At 52.6% G+C, this 14,028-nt stretch overlaps 1 protein-coding gene across 1 annotated transcript in view; it reads left to right on the top strand.

Annotated features, from left to right (window-relative positions):
• The window catches only part of SLC27A1 (solute carrier family 27 member 1), a 28,574-nt gene that overhangs the window by 8,754 nt on the left and 5,792 nt on the right, over window positions 1-14,028 (top strand). The window contains exons 3-7 of the mRNA XM_044917501.1: window positions 7,836-8,230; window positions 8,362-8,523; window positions 8,623-8,692; window positions 9,467-9,558; window positions 9,630-9,739. Coding sequence (XP_044773436.1) covers window positions 7,836-8,230; window positions 8,362-8,523; window positions 8,623-8,692; window positions 9,467-9,558; window positions 9,630-9,739 — 829 coding nt within the window. The remainder of the gene's footprint in view (window positions 1-7,835; window positions 8,231-8,361; window positions 8,524-8,622; window positions 8,693-9,466; window positions 9,559-9,629; window positions 9,740-14,028) is intronic.

The following is a 14,028-nucleotide window of genomic DNA, read 5'->3' as shown; positions in this document are numbered from 1 at the left end:
CTGTCAAATAAATAAATAAAATCTTTTTTTTTTAAAGATCTATTTTCTTTCTTAGCAACTTTCAAATATGGAATACAGTATAGACAATCCCTGGCCTTACAATTTTTCCACTCTACGGTGATGCAAAAGTGATATGCATTCAGTAGGAACTGTACTTTGGATTTTGAATTTGGATCTTTCCCCAGACTACCGACAGGGGGTATGAGACTCTCTGTGATGCTAGGCAGAAGCCGCATAGCCACAGTTCCCAGGCAGCCCTATGATCATGGACGTGAATGACCCACACAAGCATTCTATTTTTCACTTTAGTACAGTATTCAATAAATTATGTGAGATATTCAACACTTAATTAAATAAGCTTCGTGTTGGGCACCTGGGTGGCTCAGATGGTTAAGCGTCTGCCTTCGGCTCAGGTCATGATCCCAGGGTCCTGGAATCAAGTCCCACATCGGGCTCCCTGCTCCGCGGGAAGCCTGCTTCTCCCTCTGCCTCTCTCTCTCTCTCTCTCTCTGTCTCTCATGAATAAATAAATAAAATCTTTTTTTAAAATAAATAAATAAATAAATAAGCTTTGTGTTAGGTTATTTTGCCCACTGTGGGCTGATATAAGTGTTTTGAGCACATTTAAGGTAGGCCAGGCTAAGCTGTAATGTTTGTTCGGTTAGATGTATTAAATGCATTTTCAACTTAGGGTATTTTCGACTTACGATGGATTTATTGGGATGTAACACCACTGTAAGTCGAGGAAGATCTGTATTTTTTTTTTAAGATTATTTATTTATTTATTTGACAGAGAGAGACAGCGAGAGAGGGAACACAAGCAGGGGGAGTGGGAGAGGGAGAAGCAGGCTTCCCGCTGAGCAGAGAGCCCGATGCAGGGCTCGATCCCAGGATCCCGGGATCATGACCTGAGCCTAAGGCAGACGCTTAACGACTGAGCCACTCAGGTGCCCTGAGGAAGATCTGTATTATCAACTGTTGTCACCATGTTGTACGTCACATCCCCATGACTTACTGATGTTATATAGGAGGTTGCCCCCAGACACATTTCTACCTATTCCGCACTTGAGCCCAGGATTCAGCTTTCTCCCCCCTCCAGGGACCCCCACCTGTTGTCACTGCTCCCCAGCTTCCAAAAGTGGGGTAATTTGGTCTCCATTCCCATTTTCCTAGTCTTTGTGTTCACATTAAAAAAAAAAATCCCTTTACTGGCTATTTTGGGAAGGGGGGTGGGGGGAGAATAGGGAAGCACAATGATCAGTCAGTGTCTGGGTTTTTGATCTGCCATCTTAGTGTGAAATCACCCGTGACTTTTCTCACCTGTGGCTCCTTCCCCATCCTTCTGTGTTGGGGCCCCATTCTCAAAAAGGCTACACAGCCTTCCATTGTAAAGACCGGCCATTGCTCATCGGACCCCTCCCCTACGGCAGGACATCGGGTTCTTCCCCATCTTTTGCTCATTGGAAGCTACAAATGAATAACACTATCATTTCCCCCATGTGACTTTAATGTGCCAAGACCGATCTTCTAATTAGTGGAATGATCCAGAGCCATGGAGAGAGTCCCATCACTGTGCAGTCTCCTCCCACTCTCTGCTTTGTTCACTCCTCTCTAGCCCACTGATCTTGGCTCTCTTTTAAATGTGTCAATCTCCTTCCTGCCTCCAGGCCTTTGCACTCATGGTGCTGTCCACCTGGAATGCTTACCCCTCCGAGCTTGCACTTACCTATGAGTGCAAGGAGTGTGAATCCCAATTCGGAATGGCATTGGCAGTAAGGAATAGTTACAGCCACATGTAATGTGGAGTTCTGACATGAGGTGGCTTCAGGTTGGTCAGTTCATGGTGCAGCATGTTGTCATTGACCCAGGTTCCTTCTGTCTTTGTGCTCTGCCATCCTTGCTGCAAAGGTTTAGCGTCTCCAGCTGGGTACCCTCATGGTCTCATGGTGGCTGCTGTGGTTCCAGCCATTACATGTCAGTGACAGCTTCTCTGGGTAGAAGAAAGGGAACATGGGACTGCCATGTCCCATGTTGCAGGGATTGTGTGAAAGTGGCTGATGTGTTGCAGGGAGGTGTATGAGCTGGGAGTTCAAGGAGCCAAGGGGGTCAGCAGCCAGATTTCCAGGGATTTGAACACTGAGCAGAGGAGTGTCGTGTGCCCAGGGAAGGGTTCTGAGCAGGAGAGCAGCACAGCTAGACTGGTCTGCACCAAGGAGGAGGAAGGTGGCTCAGCAGGGGGGGGGTTGGGGCAACCAGGCAGAAAGTGCACTTGTCGCTGGACAGTGGGAATGGAGACATGGGGTGCTGGAGTGAGAACAGTAAGCAAGACAGACAAAGGTCAAAGATGAAGCATGGTGTACAGGCATATCTCGTTTTATTGTGCTTCGCAGATACTCTGGGTTTTACTGTTTTGCTTTGTTTTTTGGTTTTGGTTTATTTACTTATTTTTATTTTATTTTTTTACAAATTAAAGGTTTGTGGCAACCCTGTGTTGCCACATCTCTTGGCACCATTTTTTCTCACAGCATTTGCTCATGTTTTGTCTCCGTGTCCCATTTTGGTAATTCTTGCAATATTTCACAGTCTTTCATTATCATTATATTGGTTAACGGTGATCTGTGATCAGTGATTAGGACTCACTGAAGCCTCAGATGATGGTTAGCATGCTTTAGCTAAAGAAAGGAGCTAAATAAAAATTTTTTTTGGAGGGGTGTGTTAAGATACGCACATTGGTTTTTTTTTTTAGATGTAAGGCTATTGTGCACTTAATAAATTAGAATATAGTGTAATGTAACTTTTATATGCCCTAGGAAACAAATTCATTTGATTTGCTTTGTGGTGTCATTTGCTGTATTGTGGTGGTCTGGAACCAAACCCACAGTATTTCCGACATATGCCCGTATTCGCGTCCCGTGGCTGTTCTAGCAAAAGTAGCACAGACTGGGTGACTAAAGACAACAGAAATGAACTCTGCTATGGCTATAGAGGCCAGAAGTCTGAAATCGGGGTGTGGGCAGGGCTGGAGCTTTCTGGAGGCTCTGAGGGAGAATCTCCCATGCCTCTCTCCTGGCTTCCAGTGGCTGCTGGCACCGTGGCAGATCCTTGGTTTGAGGTTAGGTCCGCTCCAATCTCTGCTTCTGTTTTCACGTGGTCTTCTTCTCTACGTCTGTGTCTCCTCTTCTGTCTCTTATAAGGACATCTGTCATTGGCTTTAGGGCCCACCCTAATCCAAGATGATCTCTTCAAGGTCCTCGACTTAATTAGATCTACAAAGACCCTTTTCCCACACATGGTCACTTTCACAAGTTCTGGAGGCCAGGACTTGGACATATCTTTTGGGGACCACCATTCACCCCACTGTGAGGGAGTGGGGCCTGGGCCAGGGCAGAGCCAGGAGACCAGGAAGAGCTGACTACAGCGCTGGTCCCGTCGTGTGATGGTGGGGGCCGGGCTGGGCTGCTGAGATGGCTAGATGCTGGCTAGTCTGCATTGGAGAAAGTCATTTGTTCTATCCGTCCCCAAGGACCTCCTGGGTGCCACACCCCATCTGGGCTTGGGTGAATGCCATGTTCAGCGTGACATGCTGTGAATGTGTCAGGTACTGTTCCTGTCCGGTGGAGCCCGCAGTCTAGCGAGGGAGAAGAATAATCGAGAAGGAAATGAGGACAATAAAACATCAGAAATTGACAAGAAGGCTCGAACATGTTGGGTTGAGGCGGGGATCGCTGGTGGCGACTTCAGCCAGGGTGATTAGGGCAGGGCCTCCGGTGCAAGTAGGCAGATGAGAGGAGCCAACCTTGCAAAGACCTGGGGAAAGGAAGAGGGAAGAGCAGGTGCAAAGCTCAGAGGCAGGATCCCGCTGGGCAGAGTAACAATGGACCCCTCTTATTCAACCCTTTTCTTGTCTGGGCACTTAACACACTTGACAGGTATTAGGCTGAGAATTGTGTTGTTTGGGTGGCTGCTCTGGACTCCGCTTCCTGTTTGTAAATAGGGCAGTGGCGGGACCTACACTTTGTTGAGCTGGAGATCACCTCAGAAGTTGTTAGGTTCAGTCTTCAGACATTCCAAGTAAGGAAACTGAGGCCTATAGAGAGGGCAGGGTCTGCCCAGGCCCCACAGCTTTAGGCAGTCGAGGAGGCTTTGAATTAAGACCATGAACTCTAGGGCACTTTTTCCTTCTGGGCCATGCTGGGGCTCAGAGCTCCCGGACAGATGCTTGAGAAATCAGTCCTGCCTCCTCCTTGGACCCTTACCCCTGGGGGCTTCCTGGGCTGACCCCTGCTCTTATAACTTGCTTGCTCCTCTCTCTTCCTTGCAGGGTAGATACGAGTGAAGTTGCTGGGTAGATAAAGTGCTAATTCCCTTCTGATTTCTTACTGACAGTGCTTCCTTCCGTGGGGAGAGGACAGCAACAGAGTTGATTGAGAATATAGGACGTGCTGGGCCCCGTCTTCAGAGATCTACCTCTGCCTCTTTTCTCCCCACCATGCCCTGGGAGGTGTGGAATCTTATGGTCCCCATCTACCGGGAGGCCCAGAGAGGGAGGCACCTGCCCGTGGCCACTGTATGAGTGTTGCTGGACTACCATAACAAATGATCACAAACCCGGTGGCTTAAACCCACAGGAATTTGTCTTCTCCAGAGTTCCAGCAACCAGAAGCCTGCAATTGAGGTGCTGGCAGGACATGCTCCCTTGGAAGGCTCTAGGGGGAATTCTCTCTTGCCTCTTCCAGCTTCTGAGGGCTCCAGGTTTCACGAGGCTTGTGGCCACGCCACTCCAGTCTCCTCCCCTGTGTTTCTGTGTTCTCTCTCTCCTTAAAAAGACTGTCATTGGATTTAGGTCCCACCTGGGGAATCAGGATGATCTCATCTCCTACGTACCTTAATTACATCTATAAAGACAGGAAGCCCGATGAGAGATCTGGGGGAGAATATTCCAGCAGTGGCAACTGCATGGGCAAAGGCCCTGGGGCAGGAACGTTTGCTGTGCTGAAAATCAGGGAAGGAGGCGAGAGTGAGCTAGAGGGATAGAGGGTGATGAAGTGGGCAGACAGATGGGACTGGGGCAGGTAGGGCTTCACAGGCCCTTTGGAAGGTTAAAACATTTTTGTGGGGGGAGGGCGCCTGGGTGGCTCAGTTGGTTAAGCATCTGACTCCTGTTTTCGGCTCAGGTCATGATCTCGGAGTCGTGCCCCGCATCGGGCTCCATGCTTAGCTGGGAGCCTGCTTAAGATTCTCTTTCTCCCTCTCCCTCTGCCCCTTGCCCCTCTCTTAAAAAATAAAAAATAAAAATACATAAAAGATTTTATTATGGAAGATTTCGTGCCTACCGAAGTGGAGAGAATAACGTAATGAGCCCATATGCCCATCCCCCAGCATCCATGACCTTCACTTGCTCTTCCTCCGCTGTTTGAGTCCCACTGGCACGTCCTTTCACCTGTTAGTTTTCTAGAGTCTGTCTCTGGAAGGCAAGGACTTCCCCTTTTTAACCTTGCTGCAAGACAGTCTACCTGAGTTGTCTTGTTCATTTTTATTGTAGTAAAGCGTGTATAAAATTTACCTTAGTGACGTTGAGCACACTTCACTGTTACATAACCACCACCTCTGTCTGGTTCCAGAACATTTCCATCACCCTAAAAGGAAACCCCGTTCCCATTAGCAGTCATTTCCCCTCCCCCTAGCCCCTGGCAACCACCAACTGGCTCTGTTTTCATGGGCTGTTTTGAGGTATCACTTACATATAATAAAATACACCCATGCTAAGTGTACGTTTGGGGTTTTGACAAAGGTCCACATCCAGGTAACCACCACCATCAAGATACAGAACATTCCCATCTCCCCACAAGACTCCTCCTGCCCCTTTGCCATCAGTATTCCAGCCCCCCAACCCCAGCCCTGGCCCCCTGCTCCCACCGATCTGCTTCTCCCACCTGATCAGCTTCACCTGTGCAAAGCAGGTGCTCACCGCCGTCTGGGGCGTGAAGGAATCTGTGCCTCTGTGCTGGTCGCCAGGAGGGGCGGGATGCTGGGCTCCGGGTTTAGGGGCTTGAATGTAGTCATTCAGCCTCTGTTTGCTGAGCACCTTATGTGCCAGGCTCCTGGTCAGATGCTTCCCCTGGTCACTGCCAACAGAGGCTTTGATGAGCAGAGCTCTGGGATTGGAGGCCGTCGGTCACCCTGAGAGTAACAGGGCAGGCACCCAGAGGGAACGGTGGGCAGCAACCTGCCCAAGACCCTTTGTTTATGCTCCTCACAGCTGTCCCCATGCCTGCCCCTCTTCACAGCGGCCTTGCCCTGAGACCTTGCCCCTCCTCTCACCAAAGATCTGGCCAGCCACAGAGATGTGACTGCTTTTTTGGGGCTGCGGGGTTCAGGCCTGGCCTGGGAGCTCCGGATGCCTCTCTCTCTTCCTCCAACACTGTCCTTTGGGATTATTTGTGGCAGGCTCACTGTGCTCCAGGAGAGTGGGGCCTCAGTCTATCTCCACTGCTGTCTCTCCAGGGCCTAGAACAAAAATAGACCTAAGTCCCTGTCATCCAGAACAGGGAGAGATAGCCCAGGGGCAAGATGGTAGATCAGTACCCTGCATATGGTATTTGACAGTATAAATGCTGTGTTGAAAAAAAAAAACAACAAAACAAAGCAGGGACCAGAAAGGGGTGGTGGTGGTACAGTAACAGATGGGTGTCCAGGAATGGCCACCCGAGAGGGTGGCATTTGAGCCAAGACCTGATGGAAGTGGGGGGAGGAGCCATGTGGATGTTGGCAGAAGAGTGGTCCAGGCAAAGGGCATGGCCTGTGCAAAGGCCCTGGGGTAGGAGTGTGCCAGGTGTGCTCAAGGAACAGCAAGGAAGCCCTGTGGCTGGAGTGAGTGAGCAAGGGGGAGGTGGCAGGGGGAGCAGGATGGAAAGGGAGGTGGAGTGGGAGAAAGTTGGAGGGGGAGAAGGGTTATGTCTGGGTCACCACTGGGTCTTGCCCATCATGGGCCTGGCATATGGTAGGTGCTCATTATTTGGGAGAGGAGTGGGAGAGTCTGTCTCTGTGCTGGCTGCTACCTCTAGGGATGGAGGGCACACTGAGGTCCAGGTTCGGGGACACGAGCACAGTCCGGCCTATTTACGGGGCACCTGGTACGTGCCAGGCTCCTCGGCCAGTGCAGATGTGACTCCCCCTGGGTGCTCACAATCTGGGGGTGGGGGGAATACACTCATTACCGAGTGGCTTTGCACAGGGGCTTTGATGGAGTATAGGGGATAGGGAGAGCTCCCAAGGTGGTCAAAAGAGCATTTTCTGAGCGCAGCCAGTGCCTGCCCCAGTCTGGCCCCATTTGGGGGACTCTGTGCCTTGATGGAGGAGCAGTGGGCACGTGCAGGGGCTGAGCCCTGGAAGTCTTCCTGGAGGAGATGATGAGGATGCCAGGTTGGGGTGGATGGAGCATGAGGAATCCAGGCTGAAGGTGGTGGTGGGGTCCATGGGAGGCTCTGGATGTCCCAGGGGAGAGAAAGAAGGATAGGACTGGGGCCCCGGCTCCCTCAGGGTCACTGAGCTAGCTGGGGTGGAGAAGGACAGAGTAACTCTGATTTTCATGGCATGGTATGGCCAACTTTGACAATCTGTGTACTTCTGGGTTGGCTGGTAAATAGCTCTTTCTATGCCCTTAGTACCCCAAGAGACCCGGCAACCAAAAGGTCCTTATTGAACCTTTGCCATCCTTGGGGGTGCAGGGACCTTTCCCTCTGCTTTCTCCAGTTGGAGATGCTGAGGCTTGGAGAGGTCTCCTGGAGGCCAGGCAGGGCACCTAGTGATGCCATCCCCTCCACCCCCCCTCCCAGCGGCCTCTTTGTGCTGATCCGTGTGCGTCTGGAGCTGCGGCGGCACCAGCGTGCCGGCCACACCATCCCGCAGATCTTCCAGGTGGTGGCGCGGCGGCAGCCGGATCGCCTGGCACTGGTGGATGCGGGCAGTGATGTGTGCTGGACCTTCGCGCAGCTGGACGCCTACTCCAATGCTGTGGCCAACCTCTTCTGCCAGCTGGGCTTCACACCAGGTGACGTGGTGGCCATCTTCCTGGAGGGCCGGCCGGAGTTCGTGGGGCTCTGGCTGGGCCTGGCCAAGGTGGGCGTGGAAGCCGCTCTGCTCAACGTTAACCTACGGCGCGAGCCCCTGGCCTTCTGCCTGGGCACCTCGGGTGCCAAGGCCCTCATCTTTGGAGGGGAGCTGGCAGCAGGTGAGGCTGGGGCAGGTATCATCTTGCGTGGAGACCCTGGGGTTTCCAGGCCCGGGAGATGGTGTGGTGCCTCCCAGGCCTTGGGAGGGGCCCTGGCTGTCCTTGACCGTGACGTATGTTTTGGGCTGCAGTGGTGGCCGAGGTGAGCGGACAGCTGGGGAAGAGCCTGCTCAAGTTCTGCTCTGGAGAATTGGGGCCCGAGGGCATCTTGCCGGACACCCAGCTCCTGGACCCGTTGCTGAGGGATGCCTCCACAGCCCCCCTGGCACAGCCCCCTGACAAGGGCATGGATGGTGAGGCCAGGGTGGGATGCCCTTCTTCTGCCAATGCCCCCCCTGTCCCCTCATCCCACCCACCCAGTCCTCGGTCCCCAACATGCGCATCTCCTGCAGATCGACTCTTCTATATCTACACTTCGGGGACCACAGGGCTGCCCAAGGCTGCCATTGTAGTGCATAGCAGGTAAGGGGCCCATGGGCCTCACCCCAGCTTTGGGGAGTGACTCCAGGTCGCCTCTACGGCTGACCCCTTCCCTCAGATCTTGTTGGGATCTTGGGGACATTTCTCTCTCAACCCAGTAAAACCCACGGCCCATCTCAGGACAGTGCTGCTCTGTGTCCCTCCTTGGTGTCTTGCTGCTCTTGCTCCTACCCCTAATGGCCCTGTTCCCCTCAGTGGACACAGGAGGATTTAAAAAATCCTAAACCAGACCTCCCCTTGCCAGACTTCCCTGTATCTGCCTTGGCCCTCGGAGTAAAATCCATGCTCGTGTTGTGCAATGCCTGCCAATTCTCTGCTGTCCTCTTCCTCCTCTCCACCCCTTGCTCGTGCCCTTTCAGCTCCTTACACGTCCTCAGATCTGCCACGGTCCTTCTAGCCTCAGGGCCTTTGCACATGCTGTGCCCACCACCTGGACGCCCTTCCCCAGCTTCCCTGCCCCCCCCCATGGCTCCTTCTCACCAGGTCTCAGCTCATCTGTCACTTCTCCACACAGGATCCCCCAACCTCTCTGGCTGTGTCACCTTCAGCCCCTCTCCGTTTCTCAGCTCTCTGGTATTCCTCATGGCCCCTAGCACCATGGACAATTATTGGCAGCATGTTCTTCTCCCCAACCCCTGTGAGCTGGGCTGGCTCTGCCTGGGTCCCTGCTGTGTCCCTCTCCCCTCCCCCATGCTCCCCCCACTCCTATGCCCCGGAGGATGTAAGTCCCAGCCCCTGCACTCCCCGCCCCTGCAGGTACTACCGCATTGCAGCCTTCGGCCACCACGCCTACAGCATGCAGGTGGCAGACGTGCTCTATGACTGCCTGCCCCTGTATCACTCGGCAGGTACTTCGGGCAGGTGGGGGCGGGGTGGGGGGCAGGGACTGGGGACTCCTCACCGAGCCCGCCCTCCGCAGGGAACATCATGGGCGTGGGGCAGTGTCTCATCTACGGGCTGACGGTGGTCCTCCGCAAGAAGTTCTCAGCCAGCCGCTTCTGGGATGACTGCGTCAAGTACAACTGCACGGTCAGGCCCCGCCCCTCCCGCGCCGCCCCACCGCCTTCCACCTGCTGGGCCACCCTTGTGGTGCAACCACTCTCCCGCCCGGCCTCCAGCCTTCCCCGCCCCCCCCCCCCCCCCGGCCCGAATGGGCCCTCTGGGGGGGGGCAGGGGGGGGGCCAGCCCCAGGCTAAACCTTCCCCCATGTAAACTCAGTGGATCCGCATGACTGCGTGAGAATGGGCAAAGGCATCACAAAGACCATTTTGCAGGTGGGGAAACTGAGGCCTATACTGCAGCTGGGATTGGGCCCAGGCTGCTTGAGTTCTCTAAAGAGTCCGCCCTGTGCCGCCGGCGTCTTCCCTGCTGGTGGCTGCTGGAAATCAGGAAATGAGACCAGTGTGTCCAGTCATCCCCCTGGGCTGGTTAGGTGTGGGGCTTCCAGATGGGGTAAGCATGAGGTAGAGGTGGACAACATCCACGGTCCTGGAGGGGGAGAGGAGGAGGGGGGTGCTGGCCCCCGGTCCTCTCCTCTCGTCTCCCCTCCATGGTGAGAGGAAACCAGGCTGAGGATCTCAGTGCCCTGATGGCAGTAGATACACAGGTGCTAGCATGTTCCTCCAGGAAGAAGAGGTGAGGAGAGGAGAGGAGACAATGGGCTGTGGCCAAGGACTGACACATTGGCGGGTGCCCACCTCACCTTGGACAGGTGGGGCCCAGAGAGTTTAGGCTGGCTGCCCAGGTCACACAGCTGGGCAGGGTGGGGGCTCTGGGCTGGCATCCTAGGGACCCCTGGGGGCAACGGCTGTGATCTGCTCCACTTTTGAGGATTTTCCGTTTTGCTTGCGGGGAACCCTGGAGGAATGTTGTTAAACCAAGTCTTGAAAGGCGAAACAGTCTGTTTTATAAACTTGATTATCGAGAGTTGTGAATACAGCTATCCCCCACTCTCTGAAAGTGCCAGTTTTTTGGCTTCGCTGTGGGGAAAGACCTACATCAATACCTGATTTCACTAGCCAAAAGAAATCCGAAGAGGATTTTTTCTTTTACGGGAAAAAAAACTAAAAACACATTCTGGTACTAATGTAGGTCTTTCGTAAAAGTGAAGTGTAATTCGAACTTTTAGAAAGCAGGGGATATGCTTTGCTTGACGCCGTTTCAGCTTATGAAAACTTTCCTAGGAACGCTCTGTTTTCGGGGAGCGCGCAAAGTCTGTGTACATGAACGTGGACAGAAAGTATAGGCAATTCCCAAGCACTGTCACTGGCCCCAGGGGGCCTTCAGACCCCCCATTGTGCCCCCTCTAGCCCCACCCACATCCCTCCTTCTTCATTGTGAAGCAGCCCCCAGAAAGCAGTGTGTGTCCTTCATAGAGATGCTTCCGGAAAACCTCTGAAAGATGAGAACCATTTTGTTTTGTTTTTGAGGCAAAAGTCGTATAAAAGAAACCATTTTTAAAGTGGACAGTTCAGTGGTGTTTCGGATATTCACAGTGTTGTGTAACCACCACCTCTGTCTAGTTCCAGAATGTTTCCATCATGCCAAACCGTCTGCATTAGCAGTCAGTCACTCCCCATCACTGTCCCCTCACCCCCAGGCCCCAAGGCAACCCCTAACTTGCTTTCTATCTTTATGGATTGGCCTGTTCTGGACATGTCTTGTAAGTGGGACTCATACACTATGTGGCCCTTTGTGTCTGGTAAGGGCTATTGTTAAAACAAAAGAATTGAAAGCAGGGTCTTGAAAGGATATTTGTACACCCCTGTTTGCAGCAGCATGATTTACAATAGCTAAAACACGGAAGCCACCCAGGGGCCACCAGCAGGTGAATGGATAAGCGCAGTGTGGTGTATTCATATTACGGAATGTTATTCAGCCTTAAAGAGGAAGGAATTCTGGCACATTCCACAACATGGATAAACTTCGAGGACATTGTGCTGAGGGCAATAAGCCAGTCACCAAGAGACAAACGCTGTATGATTCCCCTTATATGAGGGACTGAGAGCAGTCACAGTCATAGAGACAAGTAGGATGGCGGGCACCTGGGGCTGGGGGAGGGGGTGGGGAGTCAGCGGTTAGTGGGGACAGAGTCTCAGTTCTACAAAATAAAAAGTCTCAGTTCTACAAAATAAAAGGATGGTGGTGGCTGCATAACAGTGTGAGTGTCCTTAATACTACCGAGCTGTACCCTTAAAAGTGCTTACGATGGTAGATTTTATATTATTATATGTGAACACAACAAAAAAAGGAAAAAAAAAAAAAACCACCCGTAAGCTCAGCACCATCATCACAGCCAAAAAGTAACAGTGAACTCTCAGTGTCATCGGGAATCTGGGCAGCGGTTCCATCCCCAGTGTCTCACTGGGTCAAAATGTGGTTTTCCCCTGTTTCTATAATTTGAAAAAAATCCGTTTTTAGAGGAGACCCACACATTTTGACCAGTCGATGTGTCTCATGAGAATCCCTTCATCTGTAGGAGCCCCTTCTCTCTCTTTTTTTCTGTCTTGTATTTACTGAAGGGTTGTGTGTCCTATAGTATTTTCTGGATATTGCCGGGGTGTCTCTTAACGTGGTCCTCTGTCCCCGGTATTTCCTGTCCGTTGGGTCCATCACAGTGTTTCTCAGCATGATGCTAAGGATATCTGAGGCTGGATCATTCTGGGGGCAGGGGTTGTCCTGTGCACTATAGGATATTCAGCAGCATTCTTGACCTGAAAACACTGGATACCAGGAGCACCCCCCCCCCAGTTGTGAGCATTAAAAATGTATCCAGATGTTGCCAAGTGTTCTGTGAGGACAGAGTTGCTCATGGTTGAGAACCCCTGGTCTAGATACTTGATCAGCTTCAAGTTCAACTTTTTTTCGTGGGAGGCCCGCAGTGTCTGGGGTCCCTCTCTGTCCTTGACATGCCACACTCCATCGGGCACTGCTCACTGTCTCTGGACCCTTGATAGTCTGTCCTGTTTCTAAGAAGGGAATTTCTGTGTCAAGAGAAGGTACCCATTAAACACTGAGGGGCCCTTTAAGGAATAGACAGAATCCTCGAAGGATCTGGTGTCTGCCTCTCTGAACTGACCTGAGCTGTCTTCCCTTCAGCCCAGGGTCTGTCCGAGGGTACAGGCCAGAGGTAAAGATCAAGTGTTTGCTCTCAGTGCAGGGACACAGCCTCAGGGCCATGAGGAGAAGTCATTGTCCCCTCAGCTGCCTCAATCATGGCTGACCTGCTCCTCCCCTGGCCTGAAGAGGACAGCTGAGAGCTGCTCAGGGCATGGCCGGGACTATCTGGTGATGGTTTGGAGGGCAGTACTTGGGCAGGACTTTGTGTCATTTGACAGGAGCCAAAAGCCTAACCTAAACCCTGGCTTCCTGAAGAAGGGGATTTATTACTCATGGACCTGAAGAGGCCACATGGGGACAGCTTCAGGCACAGCCTGATCCAGGAGTGCCTCTGTCTCTCTCTGTTTCTTGTCTTTCTCTTTCCTGAGTGTACAGCTTCCTTCCCAGCCCTGCTTCTCTGGGAAGGCTCCCAAGCAGCTCCAGGGGAGAAAGAGCCTCTCTCTTCCTCTCGGTTTATTAGATGTCCCAGGGCTGATTCTCACTGGTCTAATTCTGGTCAGGTGCTCATCCTTGAACCAATTAGTAGCTGGGGATGGACTGGGCTGATTGGACAGGCCGTGTCCTATGTCCTGCCTAGAGATGAGATGGGCTGGGCCACGGACATGGCACGGACCTGAGCCTAGGGGCGAAGGGAGAGAACTCAGCACCATCACGTTCTGATCTTGCCCCACCCTGCTTGCCGCCTGGTCAGCAGCTGATGATCTTGGGCACGCTGTTTCCCTCTGTAGATCTCAGTGCCTTCATGTCCAACGTGGGGGTGTTGGGAGAATTCAACAAATGAGCTCTGTGCTTGGTGGGTAGAGTATTTAGCACATTTGTTTATTCATCAGAGATTTAGCAAGTGCTGTTCAGGGAGTGTCTCTCCGTGGCAGTGATCTTTGACTCAAACCCCGAGGGCCCAGATGCATCCCCGGGAAGAATGCGCCAGGCAGAGGGCACAGCATGTGCAAAGGCCCTAAGGAGGAGCCCTGTGTGGCAGCAGCTGTTGGTGGGAAATGGAAGGAGAAGAGGCAGTGAGGACGGTGGGGCCAGAGGGAATTGGCCACTGGCAGAAATTTGGACTTCATCCTGTGTGTGAGGGGAAGCTGGGAGCGCTTTGGAGCTGTGATGATCAGCCTGGCGGTTAATCCCGAGCATGTAACTTCTTCATTCAGACTCTGGGACCAGGCTGCCCAGATTCAAATCAGCTTCTACCACTT

Source organism: Neomonachus schauinslandi, chromosome 1 (assembly GCF_002201575.2).
Source record: "Neomonachus schauinslandi chromosome 1, ASM220157v2, whole genome shotgun sequence".
NCBI lineage: Eukaryota > Metazoa > Chordata > Mammalia > Carnivora > Phocidae > Neomonachus > Neomonachus schauinslandi.
This window is presented reverse-complemented; position numbering and strand designations above follow the sequence as displayed.